General features: G+C 42.6%; 1 protein-coding gene across 1 annotated transcript in view; it reads right to left on the bottom strand.

Annotated features, from left to right (window-relative positions):
• Nucleotides 1-21,102, bottom strand: part of IQCH (IQ motif containing H) — a 117,173-nt gene that overhangs the window by 14,626 nt on the left and 81,445 nt on the right. Inside the window, exon 17 of the mRNA XM_054042697.1 lies at nt 1,452-1,619. Coding sequence (XP_053898672.1) covers nt 1,452-1,619 — 168 coding nt within the window. The remainder of the gene's footprint in view (nt 1-1,451; nt 1,620-21,102) is intronic.

Raw genomic sequence — 21,102 nt, forward strand, 5'->3', positions numbered from 1 at the left:
CAGGATGGGTTGTAGATCACTGATGATTATGGCTGACCAGGAACAACGCTTCCTCAGCTCTCGTCCACTCACGCCCCTTCTCTACCTACGCTACATTGATGACATCATCATCTGGACCCATGGGAAGGAGACCCTAGAAGAATTCCACCATGATTTCAACAGCTTCCACCCCACCATCAACCTCAACCTGGACTAATCTACACAGGAGGTCCACTTCCTAGACACAACAGTACAAATAAGCAATGGCCACATTAACACCACCCTATACCGAAAACCCACCGACTGCTATGCCTACCTTCATGCCTCCAGCTTCCACCCCGGACACACCACACGATCCATCGTCTACAGCCAAGCGCTGAGGTACAACCGCATCTGCTCCAACCCCTCAGACAGAGACCAACACCTACAAGATCTTCACCAAGCATTCTCAAAACTACGATACCCACACAAGGAAATAAAGAAACAAATCAACAGAGCCAGACGCGTACCCAGAAGCCTCCTGCTACAAGACAGGCCCAAAAAAGAAACCAACAGAACTCCACTGGCCATCACCTACAGTCCTCAGCTTAAACCTCTCCAACGCATCATCAGTGATCTACAACCCATCCTGGACAACGATCCCTCTCTTTCACAGACCTAGGGAGGCAGGCCAGTCCTCGCCCACAGACAACCCACCAACCTTAAGCATATTCTCACCAGCAACCATGCACCACACCATAACAACTCTAACTCAGGAACCAACCCATGCAACAAACCTCGATGCCAACTCAGCCCACATATCTACACCAGCAACACCATCACAGGACCTAACCAGATCAGCTACATCATCACCGGCTCATTCACCTACACGTCCACCAATGTTATATATGCCATCATGTGCCAGCAATGCCCCTCTGCTATGTACATTGGCCAAACTGGACAGTCACTGCGCAAGAGGATAAATGGACACAAGTCAGAGATCAGGAATGGCAACATACAAAAACCTGTAGGAGAACACTTCAACCACCCTGGCCACACAATAGCAGATGTAAAGGTAGCCATCTTAAAGCCAAAATACTTCAGGACCAGACTCCAAAGAGAAACTGCTGAGCTCCAGTTCATTTGCAAATTTGGCACCATCAGATCAGGATTAAACAAAGACTGTGAATGGCTATCCAACTATAGAAGCAGTTTCTCCTCCTTTGGTGTTCACACCTCAACTGCTAGCAGAGCACCTCACCCTCCCTGATTGAACTAACCTCGTTATCTCCATACTGATTTATACTTGCCTCCGGAAATTTCCATTACTTGTGTCTGATGAAGTGGGCATTCACCCACGAAAGCTTATGCTCCAATACTTCTGTTAGTCTTAAAGGTGCCACAGGACCCTCTGTTGCTTTTTACAGATTCAGACTAACACGGCTACCCCTCTGACACTTAACAATGTTAGTTGGAAATGAAACATTACTTACAGTTTCTGCCTCCTCACTCTGAACACTGTGACTTTTTGTTTTCTTCCACGTAAGTGGTACTTCAAAACGGCTAGAGCACCCATCCAGATTGCCATTCGTCACATACAACATGATCTGAGTGAAGGCCAGCTGGTCACTGTAGCAAAGGTCAAGGTCTGTTACCCACACCTATCAAAACACAAGACCACAAAAAAAAAAAAAAAAAAAAAGTGAAATTCACCAAGTTTATTTAATGAAGCTGGGGTTCCACTGGTTTATGAATGCTGGTACATCATTTACTTGACTGAGATAAAGAAACCATTTCCAAACTGGAACAATCAAAACTCTTATATCATTTTAGAAAGCTACCTACCAGAAAATATTGAAAGGCTGAGGAACAGACTTATAAGATAATAGCAAAACTCCCTGCAAAGGTTTTAGCAGGAATTAAGGACGTACATGTAGATGTGCTCATGTGGTGGAGCAGCTCATAAATGGAGCTAAAATGTACAACTGGGATTTTCTCCCCTAAAAATTTTGTACACTTAAAAACACTCTAGTTACAAAAAAACAACGTTTTTTTGAGATGAAACAAGGAGGGCCTTAAGGGCAGAGTGATGTTGTGAGTGAAAGGGACAGTTTCACATAGAAAGCAATGCTATTTGTATATAACACATGAATTAGTCATTGCATGATTTTAGTGATGGTGTTTAGCAATGCATATTCCTACTGAAGTATATGGCATCGTAAACAGCAGTTGCTTTGTCTTGTATGTAGCAAGTAATGTGCCTTGGGGCCTGCTTCTGCTTTACACTGACTTTTTTGCAGGTTTAACTTCCATGGAGTCACTCTAGATTTACATCTGTGTAACTGTGAGCAGAGAGTCAGGCCCTAAAATGTTAGGGCTGAGAGTGACACGTGCACCCATAAAACCTTGCCTCTGCACAAACTGGCTCACTGCACACTGAACTAGCCACTGGCACACAAATGCTAATGTGGGTGTTGTGAGGACACGAGTTGATCTCAGTTCTGAAATTTTGGCTCGTTATGTCTAAGCCTATACACTATTAGAGATCAAAGTCCAAGTTACAAGGAATGTTAAATAAGCTGTCTGGTTACTAGCCTCTACCTACCATAGGAATTGATATGACCCTAAACAACTCTGTATTCACACACAATTGTAATAATCTTTGTACTAAATATGCCTTGTGAGTTACCATTTGAAAACTATTCACTCTCTGGTCAGTAATATCATGGTGAAATGTGTGTAGCAACACTGTATGTAAAGTTATAAATTCCACCTGCATGTTGTTATTACCCATGTTCACAAGCAGACAGCCTTGCCTCGGTAAAGGTGTTATATAGATCTATCCTAAACAAAGGAATGTGGGTTTACACCACTTTAAATATAAGCAGTAAACAGGGCCATCAAGCTAACAAGGGGAAGAGACTGTGGGAAAAAGAACAATTTGCATTTTAGCAAACACCAGCGGGGGGAAGAAAGAGCATGGAGCTTCCTTTACTGCTAGACTCCATGTCGCCTTCCTCCCCATTTGAATAAACTCTACTTTGAGGGATCATTTCAAAGGTTCACTGGACTATAAAAGAAAGGGGCAGAAAACCCCAAGTTCTCTCTTTCACCTAAGATGACAAAAGAAACAGCACTTTGGACTTCTGGAGGAGATCCTGACCAAAATGAGGGGGTCAGTCACCTTGCTAGAAGACTGGGGGTGAGAAAAAGACAACTTGAACATGGCTGTACCATGCTAGATTAAGTTTTAGAGTTTTAGATAAGTATTTTCACGTTATTTGCTTGTAAGCATTTCTAACTTTCTCTCTTATACTTGAATCCACTTAAAATCCATCTTCTTTTGTTAATAACCTTATTTTACTTTTCATCTAAGCCCACAGTGCTGTGTTTGATTCAAGTGAATGTTAACTCCAGTTAATGTGGCAAACTGTTGGGTTTGGTCTCTTTAAAGGAGGAAATGGAGCTTATTCCTCTGAATATTGCAGGATAGGGCTGGGCATTGCAGAGCACACGGGTGTGGGAAAGTATGGGGCTGGGGGTGCATTGGGGTCACCTGCTAATATTAACCAAGTCAACTAAAGACAAGAGTGTGTCTGTGATAACTGCTGGCAGGTTGTTGGATTCAAGGTAGTTGAATCAGAGCAGTACAGTTTACAGAACATAGAGTGCATGCTGGCTGCGTGTGTGGCCCAGGCTGGGAGCCACAAGTAGCAGAAGCATTTTGGGGCACTCAGGGTAATGATACAAACAGTGTCCTCTCGCTGGTCTGAATTGCACCTTGAAGTGTGACACCGCCATCATCCATATTTTTGGAGCACCCTCACAATCTTTAATGGATTTAGCCTCACAGCACCTCTGCAAGGGTAGATCAGTGCTGTTAGCCCCCATTTTACAGATGGAGAACTGAGCCCCAGAGATACATGCCCATGGTCATAGAGGAAGTCTGTGGCACAGTGGGGACTTGAACTGAGGTCTTCCAAGTCCTAGGCTTGTGCCCTAAGCATTCTTCCTCCCTGCACACCATGAACTGTAGAACAAGTATCTTGTGGAGCATCTATGAAGTCCTGCAGAGCTGATAATAGCAGCAATACCCTTGCACTGAAGGAAACTGAAATGTAACCGTATTTTCAGGAAGACTTGGGGCTCTTGTGCCTTTAAGAGCCATCACGCATTGGGATGCCACAGAGGTGCACTGTCCCAGCTGCAGCTCTTGGAAGCTTCATGCCTGACACTTATACTATGCCTCCTGGAGCAATGGGGAGCACACGGGCAGGGAGGGAGGGAGGGCACTGTGCCACACCTGAAGGGGATGTAGCATCTATCCCCTTTGCTCTAGCGGCTAGTACGGAGTGTCGGGGCAGGGGAAGGAAAGCTCCTCCCACCCATTTTTAGGAGACTTTTACTAGCAGTGGCACTAGCTTCATCTTGCGCTAAGGGGGGCACAAAGACCATGTTGTGGCTAGGGAAGCTCCTTGAATCCTCCTCTCCTCCAGACTGTTGTACTCACAGAAGCCTGTACATAGTTTGTTCTTACATTTTTCACATTTAGGGCTTATATGCACTAACACTTACTTCGGTATAACTGAAGTCACTCAGGGGTGTGAAAAAACCACCCCCGAGTGATGTAAGTTATACCAGCCTAAGCACCGGTGTGGACAGCGCTATGTTGGCGGGAGAAGCTCTCTCTGCACTAGCAGTGCTACAGCTGCGCCACAGTAGCGATTCTAGTCTAGACTAGCCCCAAAAATCCATGTGCCTAACCCTGCAATCAGATACATTAACATACATAAAACGTCTGCCCTAGAGTGGACTCCTTTAAAACAAATCTAGCAGTGAGTGACTTGAATAAGCCTTTGAGTGGTAAATGGCATCATTATAAGGATATTAAGAGGTCAGGCAGCCAAGGCCTCTTGCTAAACTGGAGCTAATTTCTGAATCGTATTCACACAGTAATGCCCTTTTCATAACAGCAAATAAATCACATCTGTAACAGTTGTTAATAACTAACTGCCAAGTATCTGTTGCTGTATTAAATATGCTATTTGTCAACTTAAATATTTCCTGCTGCATGGTATAAAATGCAAATCAGATGCTGATGGCTGGCTTTGCTTAACAGTAGAGGGAACGTTCGCCAATTACAATTCTTAATTTTCCCTAAGAATGTAGTCTTACATAGTCACTTTCTATGGAGGTGAGAAGGAGCTTTCAAAATACAATAGATTTAGACTATTTCAGCGTGTGATAACCCTTCAAAAGAGCTACACTTTTACAGCACATGTAGTTCATGATGAATTCATATTAAATGTATTTCCATAAGTATTAGTAATAAATCAATAATAGCAAGTGTATCTTTAACTGTGTGAAAATTAGGTTTAGAATCTAAAATAAGGATTCTACAAAGGAGAGAACTGGATGGCTTGAATGAGAGGATCAAAGATTATGGAAAATATTTAGTTCATAGGTTCAAATCTGTCCCAAAACGGCAGTGACCAACCGTCATTAGTATCCAATGCCTGTTCAGTGACCCATGTGACATGAGTTGATGATCTCCCTCCAGTTTCTGGTGCCACAGCAGTAAAGCCACAATCAATGTCAGCACTAAGTGAAAGCTTTGCTGGAAGCCTCAACACAGGGGAAGGAGGGAAAGATCTCAAAAGCTGTGAGACAATTAATCCCTCACCTCTAGAGGTGGACTCTCCAAGATGGGCTTCAGACACAAAAGCAGGGAGTGTAAGCAACATTTGCACTGCCATTGCCCGTGTTGTACCTGATCAGTGGATAATTACATGGCTTTGGCCAGTCAAAGTCATGTTCTGACAGTATGTAAAGACCCCGGCCTTCCACTTAACAACAGATAAACCCTCAAAGAAATGCAGCAATCTGGAAACAGACATTAGCAGATGACAAATTTATTAAAACATGACAGAAATTCAAATAGACAACATAAAACATGTGATGTTACATATTTTATGTAACAAGTAATACAATCATACAAGCTTTGTTAGCAGCTACTTTCCTGTAAGGTTCATTGTAAAGTGTGTGTAGGCCACTTTTATTTATGTTAGGTCTACAGAACAGGCCCATCAAATTCAGCTTGGGCACACTTCATATCAATTTTAATAAAATGCCCAGCATGTAACGCTGGCTCTAACAGACCCTCCAAAAAGTAAGCACCCACCACTCTGAGACCCAGGGGCATTAGAGAGTCCTCAGTGAATGAGAAGTTAGCGGAGCCTGGCTCAGCTCCCTGCTCAGGGAAGGGCTATAAGATTGCATGCTAGTGACAGAAGGCCTTTGGGCAGGACAGCCTCCATACCCAGAAGTCATAGGACTGGGCTGAATGCTGGAGGCATTATTGCCCATCAACATTCCTTACATTCCATGCTCACTGCTTCATCATCCTATGATGATTTTACCCTTGTGAAAAAGTTCTATAAAAATTAATGGATTAAATCAAGAGTTAGATTCTAAAAACCTACAGCATGTAGCAGAGAATGACATCCATCACCTCTAACCCACAGTTGCCAACTTTCCCGCGGTAAATAAGCAGCCCGACTTTCACAATAAGCCAAAAATCAAGCTAATCCCCTTTCAAAACTAGGCCAAAACAAGCCAGTCCCTAAGAACCCCAACGCTCTATGTGACTAGATCCCCCCGGCGTGCAGTCTGGGACTAAGGTGGGCCCACTGTGCACCCCTGACTCTCTCCCTGCCTTGCCCCTTGTCTCTGCTTGCTGGGAGCTGATCAAAAAAAAAAAAGAAGCAACAAGCTACAACAAGGCAAACAAGCAACTCACAAGCCAATTAAGCCAAAACCAAGCCCAATTTCTGCATTTTTTTGGCGGGTTTGGCATGTCTGCTCTAACCATGATTACATTCCAGGGCTAAGAAGGTTGTCATTAAAGGTGCAGATTACCCAGTTTTTAAAATAGAGGGTGCAGTCCTCAACAACACTGAGTTCAGGGAGAGGAGCCACCTTTTTACCTCCTCTCATCCTGGGCCTGGGGGCTGAACCATCACTCTTGCAAGCTGGAGATGCCAAATGGTCACTAATTTATGCCAGTTGGAATGTTCCCCTAGGGACAGTTTCACGGGGCCAGGATTGCCAGAGCACACTGCACTCTGGCCATGTCCTGGAACTCCTCCTACGTAGGGGAAAGAAGGGAGATCCGGTGGCATAAGCGAGCTACGTTGGCTTTATACTATGATAGGTAAAATCCCCAAAAGTCCCTTTAGTTCAGCTTCCAGTCCCCTGCGCACTGCTGAAGCAACGTGAAGGAGAGAGACTGGACTGAGAATCTTGCCCCTAGTTTTCATAGGATTGATAATAGGGTGCAATTTTTCATGTTACTAGTTCAGATGCAGCCCAGGTCATTAGTAACCAACTGATGTCACCATCCAGCAGGTGGGTAGATTCCTATATGAAATGAGCTGGAAGTCTCCCTCCAGTTCCCACTGGCCAGATATGCCCTTTGCAAAATTCACAGTAATTGATAAAGACAAGTAACCTTGCTGATTGTCTCAACCGTGAGGCTACGGATTCAGTGAGGCTGAGGCTCACGGGGCGAGCAGCAGGGCCAGTCTGCCCTCCAGCTGCCTACAGTGGACTTATTCTGGGGATGCGGAGTGGACATCCATTTGCAGGCCTATCCATCTGGCACCTTCCACCAGTAATCTATAGACACACACCCTCAAATGGAAATGAGTAGCGCTTGTAACCTTATACTAAGCACATGCTTTACCCCACTGCAGTTAGCAGGTGTCCCGTGGGTGTAATAGCCTAGGATTAATTATAATAAAAAAGAAAAAGAAGTACAATCCTTTATATCTGAGTCTAAAGAATTCTAGGCCAAGAGGATTCCATAGGTGTTGACTTTTCATTTTCCCTGACGGGCTCATCAGGCACATGCCAAGAAAACCTGTTTCCACTGCAATGAAAGGGCTTTTTTGTATGCAGAGCACTGAGCTAAATCAATGTGGCTGAAGCTGCCAGCAGCAGCAGCAGGGGAGAAGAACCTGAAATAATAAAAATATATAACCTTTGAGCAAGAGCTCAGAAACTGGGAAAGCAAGGATTTACAGGCGATCTGCCCTCTGTTTTTCATGGTGTATCTGTGCCTGACACCTACATGCCATGGTCTAGGAAACAAATATTTTAGGGATGCCTATTGCCCAGTAGAGTTTCTCTCTTCCACCGCCTCCTCCTCCCAAGAGGCTAGCTTGAATGCACACAGGCTGCTTTGAGCATCTCTGCTGCTGGCCACTTTCTGTCGCTGACTTATGAAGCACTGCACAGGGTGACGAGCACAGCAGAAGAAGTCTGGTGGCATTAATGAAAGGAAAATGATCCCTTATTATTAATAACGTATACAGCACCATTCATCCCAGACTGATATATATATAGGGAGTGCTTCACCCTCTGCTAAAAATGCAGCCATGTCTGCGCAAAACACAACAACTCCAATGGGAAAGTGAAGATTACGTGAGCTAAGTGGGACTGCTGGGAACGTTAAGTAGATGGATGTGATCGTCCGAGTTGGAATTTGCCCAGACAGTGGGAATTAATGCCCACACAAGTGTTATGGCAACTTTAATGACCATAAGTGGTTAGGACATTGGCACTACAGCTCGGTCCACAAACAGCAGCTCAGTGTCCCAGAGCACCATGCCCAGAGGAAAGAACGCCACTACTCAATGTTCACAGCGTTTCTCACCGTACCTGGGATTTGCTTATAGGTTCCTCTAAGTACCGAGCAAGCCCAAAACCTGCTTAGCTCAAGAAAGTTGCAGCCCAAGGTAGCACAAAGCAGACCACAGGGCAACTGTTGTTCTTGTCACCATCAGGTGGAAGCAGGACAGGGGAAGAATGCCAAGCAGGGCAAGACCCACTAATGTTATGTCCAAAAAAGAAAGAAGGTAACAGCAGACAAGGAAGACCAAGAGGAGAGGAGGAAAAAGAACCAGAGTGAGGCAAAAACAACCCCCTAAAGCAGTGAGTAAAAGAAAAATGAGATACTAAAGGAAAGAGCTAGGCCTGGAGAACAGATCCTGGGATGCTGCTGGTTTCCAATAGCACCTACTGCCACAGCTCAGCAGGGAAAACAAACACGTTTCCAAGATGGCTCCTGCTTCTAAGTGAGGTTTCTCTTCCCTGCTAAGCTGTGGGAGTGAGAACTGTGAAACAAGTGAAGTTTGACGTTTCTATCTGCTGCAGTTTTTGATTAACAGAGCTATATGGCTCTGATCCAAACTCCACTGGCGTCAGCGGAAGCCTTCTGACTGACTACAATGGGCTTTGGATCAGGCCCTATAAAGCCAATTATTATTGCAGAGTCTATATAAAACAAGTTCTAAACTAACCAAACTGCATGAAAAAACATTTCTCTCATCTACTGTAATGATTTTCCTTTAACTCAGAGTGACGGACAGTGGCGATCTCTATAAACTCTGGAAGAACTGAACAGTCCTTCTTCATTGGGAGAAGCAACAGAGGTAAATGAAATGTGATCCCAGCTTATACCTGTTGATACTGCATACTTCTTCAATTAAAGCCACAATCTACAGAGCCCAAATGGAAGACAGAAGAAAGGCAAGCACGTGAGCGAATTCTTTTTTTTTTTTTTTTTTTTTTTTATAAAGGTGGCTTGTAGTTACAGCTTTTAATAATTTAAAAAAATGAACAATCAGTGCCAAATGCATCTGTGCACCAAGATGCCTGTTTTCACTGGAAATCCTACTGGTAACAGATATTCTGTCTGTGTGGTACATGGCTGGTGTGGTAGCTAATTTTGTTGTTGTTGCTGTATCATTTTAACAAATCAGACACGGGAATGATTTAAAACATCCCAAAGTGTAAATCTAAAGACTGGTGGAGAATGGACTGGTGGAGACTCGTACTGTAAATGGAACTGTGTCCATGGGGACGTGCTGTTCATCTCTTAATTTCCCTTCTGTGCTGAAAAGTTATTTCCAATGTGGTCTATGGGATTACATATCTTCCTTAAATTGTAATGGAAGAGGGGTGTCAAAATCCCCCAGAATGCTTTGAAAATCTCAGCCTTTGTTTTTTTTAAATGATATTTGCATGGTTTATAAAAGCAATAATGACTGCTCAGGTCAGGCATTTACTAGCAGTTAATAACCAAGTGAGTTGTCTGCTCTAGTCAGTCAGCTGCTGATACAAAAAGGGCGTGCCCTAGAGGTCATGTATAAGTAAAATCAAAAGAGTGACACAACCAGGAAAATATTGAACATTTAATGTTTTTAAGCCTGTTCTCATTTTCCTAATTTGCCCTGGTACCTCTATGCAATGAAGGGCATCAGATACATGACGTCATAAACTGATTTGAGGCCCCTGCAGTACCAAAAACCCACCACATGACAAATTAAAAAGTAATGCAGTCAACTTTAACTTGAAATGTCAGGGCTTTCACAGGCTTCGGTCACCATCTAAATATTGCCAAAAACAGAGGCCCTATTTCTAGACCCCTGAAAATCTGCGGATATCCACGGATAATTTTTACTTCTCGGATGCGGATATAAATTTCGTATCCGTGCAGGGCTCTACCTATTTCCCTCCAATAAGTATGTGTAATTCCTATTAACAGCAACAGAGTACGTGTTCGGAAGTTTAACTGAAACAGAGCTCAGTTGTGAAGCCTAGAAATGGACCCAAGACTTAAAACTGACATTTGTATTTCAAACATCCCAGTGTTCCGAGGTGTCCAGATCTGGGGTTTTGGACTGTCCCGTTATAAAGATAGAGGCTATTTGCGAAATTGGGATTCAGAATTTGAACACCCTTTGATCATATTTGGGCTTTTGGAGTGGGCCTACCCAAGGGAGAACTCCGATTTTTCAGACTTCTCAATCTTTAGACAATGTCTAGTGAAAAAATCAGAGGTTCAACCTATAAGATGTACTGACTGCTTGGCCAAGAAAATGTTATGGAAGGAAGGTTACAGTTTGGGATCTGGCATCACTTGCAAAAGATTTTTGGTATGCAAGCTCTGCTGAATGCTGCAAGGAGATGCTTTCCTTTAAAATGCATGGCTCCACAGGCTGCACCACATGATAAAGCCAGCTCAAGCGAATAAAGTCACAATTATAGTGTAATTCTTTACAGCTGCCATAAAAATGCTTCAACTTTAAAACAAAAGAAGGGAAGGAAAACATAAATTCTTAAACAGTTACTAAATTATAGCTTTTCTTTCCCCAGTTTAATTGTTTTATCTGCATCTAGTATTGACATCTACATTATTGTAAAGAGCACACCTGCTATTTTTAAAGAAGTGCTTGGATGACACTGTAAAAACGTCAATTAGTAAAATATTAATGCAACTTGGGCTTTGAGAAGAGAGCTCTTTTTATTACTTTTAAAATTCACAATGGAGTTGAATATTTTAGCAAGGATTGCATACAGTATCTTATCAGGTTGCCATCTAGTGGCAGTTATCGTGATAGCCCAGTGTCATCTCTGACAAACTTTTTGAGCGCTGGCTGGCTGGATGTCTGATGTGGAAACAGTTAAAGGGAAAGCTGTGGAACCTGTCTGAAAATTGCACAGAGAAAGCACTATGCTGTACTAAGAAGAATCTGGGAATTTTTTTATTGGTCACAATTACTATTATTATTATTATTAGTTAACATTTACATTGCAGTAGTACTGAAAGCCCACAACCAAGTTAGGCCTCATTGTGTAGACATGCTCCAAACACCAAATAAATGACAATGCCTGCCACAAAGAGCTTACAGTCAAAGAGGCATGGTATAATGGGTGGATGATACAACAAGTGAGACAGGGTGGGAGAGATGGGGTAATAGATGTGCAAATTCTTATCCAAAGCAGAGTAGTGATCACGGCTCTCCACCTGCCTAGCCATTGTCAGATTGTACTTTACTGTCTGTTATTTGATGCCAAAATGCAAACGAATATAAGAGTGTAAAAGCCATTTGATAAGTCTCTTACAGGCTTTCATCTACAGTAATGTTATTTTAAATCTTCAGTTTTAATGCTATAAATGTCAGAACTGATAAAATGTCATGATTTTAAAGTCAATCTCATTCTGATTCATGGATCTACTCAGGATTGGCAATACTGAAGAAATGAAGAAAAGGCCCTATAGATGGGGTTCCATCAAAACAAACTATCTTTTCAAAGGGTTTCTTTCTGTCAGGCTTCCTTACTGAGAAAACTGACTCTCCCCAGTGGATATCAGGGTGAAATTCAAAGGAAATGAAATTGGAAGTCATGTGAAGAAGTTCTCCAGGATACCTGTTTCCCAGTCCTTCTGGAAAGAAACACGCTTTCCAGAGGAGCTTGTGACCAAAGTTCAAAACCAGACAAATTTCCCTTCCTCAGGGAATCTGTTCTTCAGCCAAACACAGAAAGGAGGGGCCAAACCAAGGAACCAGACTGGCAGTTTTAGAGCCTTGTCTCTATGAGAAACTACCACTAACTTTATCTCCCTCTACGCTCATTCCTTTTTCAGAAGCTGCTGAAATACCCTATCCTCTTCCCAGCATGCCTTGCCAGGCTGGTCTACAAGTCCTGCCACTCTGAGATTACATTTACCAGCAAAGGAGAAAGGAGTTCCAGATCATCCTGCACTTTAAGAGCTCCCGTCTCAGGCCCAGATCTGCAGATATATCAATGGAAGTTAAGAGCCTAAATACTTTTGGGGAGCTGAGCCTCAGTCCCCAAACAGAGGCAGTAGTTTGGGCTTCCTTCCTAAACCCCCTACTGACTCACAGAAGCTGCTTCCGCTTGCCAGTGGCTGCCCTTCTTGTCCCACAAGTCTGTCTTTATTTGTTCAACTAGAATGGAGTAGTGTTGGTTGCATGCACCCTCCTCATCAGCCTTAAAGAACCATAACACTCCATTACATGTCTCCTAATATTTTATCCTATCTAATAAATAATAAATAAGGCACTACTTAAACTTGAGATATTGCAGATTCCACAATATTAGGCTTCCATCACAATTCTGACAGCAGGTGCCAATCTGGACACAAACTAGCCATCAACAAGTTTAGGCTTGAAATTAGATGAAGGTTTCTAACCACCAGAGGAGTGAAGTTCTGGAACTGCCTTCCAAGGGGAGCAGTGTGGGCAAAAAACCTAACTCGCTTCAAGACTGAGCTTGATAAGTTTATGGAGGGGATGGTATGATGAGCCTGCCTATGATGGCATGTAAGCCGATCTGTGACTGCTAGCAGGAAATATCTTCAATGGCTAGTGATGGGACACTAGATGGGGTGGGCTCTGAGTTACTAGAGAGAATTCTTTCCCAGGTGTCTGGCTGGTGGGTTTTGCCCACATGCTCAGGGTCTAACTGATTGCCAGTTTTGGGGTTGGAAAGGAATTTCCCCCCCGGGTTAGACTGGCAGAGACCCTGGGTTTTTTCCCCCCTTCCGCTGCAGTATGGGGCATGGGTCATGGGTCACTTGCAGGTTTAAAGTAATGTAAATGGTGAATTCTCTTTAACTTGAAGTCTTTAAATCATAATTTGAGGACATCAGTAACTCAGCCAGAGGTTAGGGGTTTGTTATAGGAGTGGGTGGGCTTGCAATGTGCAGAAGGTCAGACTAGATGATCATGATGGTCCCTTCTGACCTTAAAGTCTATACAGAAGCCTTTCCTTGGCACTAATCATTTTTGTAATCATGCTTTGTAAGTTGACAAGACTGCACACAGTATCCTAGATGTCACTGATTTATAGAACACCTTCCCACTATTTCTGTATGGGTTTCTCTCCCAGAACTTCTACATTTTAACAGTTAGCTTTTCATTTTTTAACCATTACTGCACCTTGAGCAGAATGTTTGACAGCAAATAACACTCAGGTTTTTTCCAGAGTGGCTACAGTTAATCTGAACGCAGTAACACGTATGAGTAGTTTAAATTATCCTTTTAAAATGTGCAATATCTTGCATCGGTCAGCACTGCAACTCATCTGCCACTTTGCTGCCCTTCTACCTAGCTCTAGCCAGATTGTGCTGTCCAGGCAGGGTGCCCCTGGACCCAGAATTGTGCAGGAGAGACTCCCCCAAAACAAACTATGGGGGCACTAGGACCCCCAAGTGGTGCCTCCCTGGACAGCCCCAGTCCATATGGCCTTGTGAGAAAACTGCAGAAAGAAACTAGCCAGAGACTCCAGCCAGCAGGAACAGAAGCAGTCAAAGCAGGAACCTTTGGACACTCAGAGAACTTAATACAGTTTTGACTAGACTTTCTGTCCTGTGGTAACTGGCTGTCTGCTCCAACCCTCCTCCTCCCTCAGTCTCTTCATCTCAGTTTCACTCCACACCTGGCCCTGTTACCCTCTTCTCCCCCCCTCTCCCTTTTCTTCCATTTAGCTGATTCCCCTCCTAAGTAAACCCACCCAAAAAAACAAACCAAACTATCCTGGCACTTAATGAGGTTTGCAGCCATCCCATTGTTCACTCTGCTTGTGTTTATCTCTTCCCCCCACCCGTCTTTCTTGTTAATTTAGGTTGCAAACTCTTTGGGGGCAGGGACCATCTGCTAACCTGTGTTTGTGCTGCACCTAGCACAATGGGGCCACATTTTCACTTGGTCATGAGGCACTACTGTAATAAATGCGATTAAGAATTAATAAGGTTGAATAGTATCTTACTCTATGAGGAATCGCACTAAAATTAAGCCTCATCTTGGCTAACCGAGCCAGTTTTATAGTGTCTGGAAATTGCTCATCCTCTTTCCCAGGTCACACACTTATTAAACAACAAAGGTCCTAGTGCAGAACCTTTCAGCACCACACTGTTAAGCTTCTGCCTTGTTGAAAATTGACTCTTTGTTCCTACTCTGTTTCCTGTTTCTTAGTTTCTGATCCATGACACTACTTCACCTCTTCCCCCATGACTATTTAGTTTCCTTAATAGCTTCTTATGAGGGACTCTGCCAAAGGCTTTTTGAAAGTTCGAATATATTATGTCAGCCAGTTTTCCTTTATCTGATTTTTTGTTGTCATGTTCAAAGAATTCTAAGATTAGAAAGGCACAATTTCACTTCACAGAAGCCATGCCGGTTTGCCCCCTATCATCTCATGTTCAGCTAGGTGTTTTATAATTCTACATATTAACTTTCCATATTCTGCAACTCAGAACTGTCCAGCACAAGAGATCATTGCAATTATTCTGCAGGAGAATTCTGAATCTCTGCTAGCCTTTTCTGTACTACTACAAGAAGCACATTTCAGAAATGCAGATTTCTGAAGAATGCTAGTATTTGTCTAAATTTCTTGTAATGATTCATAAAACAGGTATAGAGACCTGGTCTAATTTTGCTCTTAGTAACACCAGAGCAAACCAGGATAACTATAACGAAGATTAACACTTAGACCAGATCTTAGCCCAAAGATTATTATTGAACTTCCTTCAAAAAATGCTAAATAAATGTTGATTCAACTATAACGTACAGTATTTAGAAAGAGGGTAGAGTTTACTAGATGAACAAATATGAAATCAGTATTTAGTAAGATTGTATTGTATGGATGCAAAGATTATGAATAGTAAAGTTAAGAAAATCCAGTGCTCACTTGCACTATCGTAGCTCTGTGCACTCATCAGATCTTAAGCTAAGCACCGTCAGGCCTGGTCAATAGTGAATGTCTAAGAAAAGTCATTGAGTCATTAGGTGGTATCCTTCCTTCCAGGTGTTACAGTGGTTTAAGGAAGGACAGTGTTGTTTGAGTGCCATCATTCCAGGTGAGATCTCAAACAAATATTCTGACCACTGCTATCCTTAAAAATCACCTCACATTTCTCACAGTAGAGGTGGCACCCTTGGTGAGGTGTTCAAGCTAAATTCCATTGGCTAATGGCCTACATAAAATTTTCCTTTGTAACAGTAAGTTAGACAAGGCATACTTCCCCGATATTTCCTAAACTGTTATGTAGTGTTCAAATGGGAATGCCACCTTCTAACCCCCAGAAGTGGCAGTATTTCAATGATCCTTTTATATAAAGTTTGCTGCAATCTTTGAAAAATGGCACGGTACAAATGTCAGATAAGCTCCTTAACCCTGCGTTGCTATGTAACTTGTACTGAATGGGCTTGCATATGCTTTACCATAAAAAATAATACTTTGGTCATTTATGAAACATATTGTTTTCTGACTTTTTAACTCCTACTAGAATAGCATTTGCTGTGAGCCATGCTGGAGTCTGTGATGAAAAGTACACAAGGAATCACTTTGTTTGCACCACCCAAAATATAAATGCTTCTCTTTACTAATATTTCCTCTCTCAAAGAACACATTTAAACGCTGTTGTTTCCATGACTGCATTCAAGCATAATTTCTGGATGTGTCAATATTTATTTTTGTATTCTATATCCCGCAATATGTGCCCACAGATCTGTATACATTTTACAATGTTTGTTTTCACCAATAAATACCATTACCTTATTTATCTGTTTGGAGACTGATTTTGGCCTTTATAAAACTCTTGAAAACAGAGCACTTATACAAACAAAAAAGAAAACAGAGCTTGTCAAGCAAGGTAAAACAGAATTTAAAGGCCTCTAGCTTCCTTGATAGTAAGACACTCATCAACTATACACAGTTTATAGCAGCTTTTGTTAAAGATTTTGTTTTCAATCTTTGGGTTTTTTTTTTTTTTTAAATTAAGGTCAGAACCCCACCCCCCAATAGTCTTCTTCCGATCTCTTCCATCTTATCAGTGTGGTGCCTTATTTCTATTCCCATCACAATTACATTTCTTCCTCTTTTCTTTCTCTTGCTATCAGATCTCCCTCAGCTGTTGTGATTTTTAGCAAGGGTGGGTTTTCAAAGCATGTGGATTGTATTTTGATCGTGTTTTGCAGTGCCCCAAGTGTTTTGGCAGAAGGATGTTTTGTAAATAAATTATTAATATGAATCAATACCCCAAAGCAATAAATAGTCAAATCAGTGATACAAATGTCTCTCTCATGCTTTGGAATATACAGAGATGCTCAGATCATTTGGCTGAAATTGTGCTGTGCCTCCTGGAAGCGCAGCATAGAGAGGCATTGTCCAGAAGAAAGATAATGCGCAAAGGTGGCTTTCAATCACTTTAGCACCCTCGCATTTGGGAGCTGCTCTGGCGGTTTCTGTCACCCTCAACATAATTTAGAGCGGCCCCTGCCTGCTCTAAATTACAGTGCACTCCTCCCAACTGGACTGCTCTCTTCCCTCACCTGTGACGTGCTGGGCCTGTGCAGGGTAGCCTCTAGTTGTTCTACAGAGTGCGTTTGCCAGTGGAATTCTTCCCAGGCCAGCTCCAGGGCTTTCAAGCAGTGGTGTACAGATAGTAATAATGTGATGGAGAATCCCTCTCCTTATGTTGCTTCATTAAACAAGAAGGCATTTGATATGCCATCAATATCTGAATTGCAGACAATACCCCTATATTTTGTGATCTGACTAGCCAATAAGGTAGGTATTAATTCTTTGTAAGTGCACAGAAAGTGAGTGATGGTTTGCTTTGGGCCACCAACTGCTCCCAGCTGGTCATTAATCCCCAGGACATGCCCTGTGCCTGGACTGTTGTTGCTTACATAAAACATTAGTTAGCTTTTAAATTAGGTCTTAATTTATGTGCAGAATATCATCTAGTGGTGAAGAAAAGTCTTGATCAGAACAGCTTGATCCAGGGCACTCTCACTACCCGTGCACAGGAAGCAGAAATTTGTAATTTATGAGACCAATCTGAGAAGAAGCGATCTATGTTCCAGGTCCTCCAAATATGTGCATGAGAAACTTTACACACGTGAGCATGCCCATGCAGCGGAGTGGGATCACATGTGTGTAAGTATGTACAGGAGTGGGATCCATGGTAAGAGACTGACATGTCATCAACACTGTGTTGGACATTATTCAGAGAGGGCAACGCCCGGCCCTTAAAAGGTGAAGTTGGAAAATGGAGAAGGATGAAATCAGGAGCGATCCAATCTGTCCAAGTCATGCACTTCCAGTATTTTTGCTCTTCCCCAAACGGGTGATTCACAGCACATAGACAGAGATGTGTCACTTGGAAGAAGGTAGAATCCTGAGGCAAGCAGAGAGCTCTGTCAAGTCTACAGCTCTCGGGCAATGTCACTCCCTGGGCTTTTCCATCAAACAGTGGTAGTGGTGCGTTTCCTTGCAGCAGACTCAGTCCTGAACTTACTCTAGTGCTAAATTCTGAGGCTCGGGGGCGGGGGGGAGGGGAGGGAGAGGGCACAATGCATTCAGTGGTAGGCCTCATCTTGCCTCACTCTTTAACTATCTAAAAATCTGGTTCAGATTCAGGGCTGAAAGGAATCCCATCCCTTCCCTCACAATTTAGTGTGTTCCCAAAACCTGGTTAGTGAGGATACGTGTCTGCTATGTTCCCTCATCCATTGGTCCCATGGCTTGGGTGGGAGATATGGCTTGTTCAGGAGCTGCTGAGCCTCCCTAAGGTGTGAGGCCTCTAAGTGGTGACTCCCCCGGAAGGATGTCTGCTAAAGATAGGATCTCGGAGGAGAGGGGATGAGAGAGGAACAGAGTCTGCGCCAAGGGAGCCTTGGAGATCCCTCTGGCAGGGGTGACGGGATGGGAGGGGTGAACATCTGACAACACATAAAGCAAACTGTGTGCTAACTTTGGAAAGTGCCCAGTTAATGACAGATTGAAGAGATCAGTGGCTAAGGATTGGGCTGAGAGGGGACTTGAACAGACTGGAGGGACCAAGAGAAACAAGCATTTCTATCACACATTAAATTGTCTGACACTAAATTGCATTCAGTATAAGCAGGCAGACCTTGTATATTTGAAAAGGCTATAGTATTGTATGAAGCGATGTGTTCTCATCTCAAAGCAGGGGACTTGAGTGCACAACACACTCCAAGGAGCAAGAGGAAAATACACCTTAAATCATTCTGTACCTTTCAGCCTAGGATTTCTTGTGCATTCTGTTCAAATTGCACCATTAAGACATCGACCTGGTGCAGAGCTGCCCCGTCACGGAAACTATGGGAAGGACTGCACCCCAGGGAGGCACAAAGCCATCACATGGCCCGGTGAACTCATCCTTTCAAATGATGACATGGCCAGGGGATAAGGGTGAGACCATGTCCTCCTTCTCATCTTCTCTTGGTCAATATGCACCCCACGGGCTGCAAGGGAGGAAAGGTCCCACTGTTTCCCTAAGTACAGGCTCTTTGATTGTGACAGGCCCTGGCATGGTGAGCCTGATGAGGTGGGCAAGGCTCCTAGCAGTGTTTGTGTCCCACTCCCACACAGGACAATCACAATCTGGCCCATAGACTCTTGGTCTTCTATTCTAATGCGCCTCCTCAAGGACCGCTGCAAGACCTTAGGCTGTAGTCAAATCTTGACTATTTTATCATTGCAATATTAATGCAAGTTTTTCTATGATATCAGCCAGCAATGATAACTAACCTGGGATTGTTCCGCTTGTTTGATCGACAGTCTGTGTTATTTATTCAGCATATAGAGATTAACCTGTTTGCTACTGCATCTCATATATGGAGGCAACATAAATGAGACACAAAACAACATGACAAAATATAGATGTTGCAAGGAAATACTTGCTAACACTAACTGTCTTGAAAAATGAAGTGAAAGATTTTAAACCATGCTTGGAAGAGAGAAATATGGAGTTTAAAAATCTATTTTTTTTTATTTTATTTTTTTCACACACACACACACACACACACACACACACACACACACACACACACACCTACCTCAGTCTGCATGTGCAAATGCAGGGGTTTTTGCTCATGCCCGAAGTGTGGGTTCGCACCCATTTCACCCACAATTGAAAATCTGGCCCCTCACATTGCTTGAAGAGTTGTGTTTATGTAAAAGATACATATAACTTTATGAAGGTTTCAGGGATTTTAAAGTATTTAAATACTGTTACACTGTACTGGTAACAGATGTTCAATTATATCTTTAATTTTTAGTTTTACTGAAAAAACAATAGATCATTTGATATTTTCTGTAAAATATAACTTTGAAAGGATGCCTAAGTATACAGTGCTTCCAGAAAATTTATTTGAGCCTTTCAGCTACTGCATTAAAATCGGTACTTCTGAAATTAGCGTGAGAGCGTTCTAAGAGTCTAATAGGATTTCTTGTTTGCCAAAAAATAGTGCTTTCAGAAGCACAATCTTTTGTGTAATCTCTCTCTCTCACACACACAACAAGACAGATGGCATCATTAATTGCCTCTATATCTAATTAAGTTTAAAAAACTGTGCTTAAATAATGCTAAAGTTGTGGTACGAGCTGACAAATGGAGGACATTTTAAGGTAGAATCATTGGGAGGGAAAACAAGACAGAACAGACAGGAATAATAAAAGAACAAACAGCATTAATTAATTGTAACTTTCCTGGCTTCTGTCAGAATGTGCCACAACCTTAATATGATCTAGAAAGTGTTTCTGTATTTGGATGGAATCCTGGCTCCATTGATGTCAATTGCAAAACTCCTGCTGACTTCAGTGGAGCCAGGATTTCAGCCTTTAACCAAACCCAAGCCTGACCCCAGATGTACAGTACCTTCCCTCTTAACTTGTGTATATTTAATTTTAAACATTCACTTTAATAAAAATTTTAAATCTGTTCTTATTTGTTTGTTTTTAAACTTTTCATGGAAGTAATCCAATGTGGCTAATTTCCAGGACAATCCAAATCACACCACTTGAGCACATACATATTTTGGGTCATGTATATACAGTGGTCCCCATTTCAAAGTTAACATCTGCGATCAGCCACCACACAGTTTCCTCTACACTTACAATAGAACACGATGGTCATAACAGTGGTGCCATTACAGAGAGTTAACTTTTGCCAACAGATACCACCCTGTAGTAACTTCTGGGCTATAAATGAAACCCTGTATTTAGGCCTTTTCCCCTCCTCTTTTCACAAAGCACATAGGCTGGGATTTTCAAAGCAGCCTGTGGGAAGTAGGTGCACTAATTCCATTGAATGGATTTGGGCATGCCATTCCCTTAAGGTCCTTTGAAAACCCCAACCATGCTGCATAATTTACCCTATTAAATACATATGTTAATATATGCAGTTGCATCTTATAAATATAGTAGAGCCTTAATTATCTGAGCCCCTTGGAAGACAACACT

The sequence above is a fragment of the Malaclemys terrapin genome, chromosome 10 (assembly GCF_027887155.1).
Source record: "Malaclemys terrapin pileata isolate rMalTer1 chromosome 10, rMalTer1.hap1, whole genome shotgun sequence".
Taxonomy (NCBI): domain Eukaryota; kingdom Metazoa; phylum Chordata; order Testudines; family Emydidae; genus Malaclemys; species Malaclemys terrapin.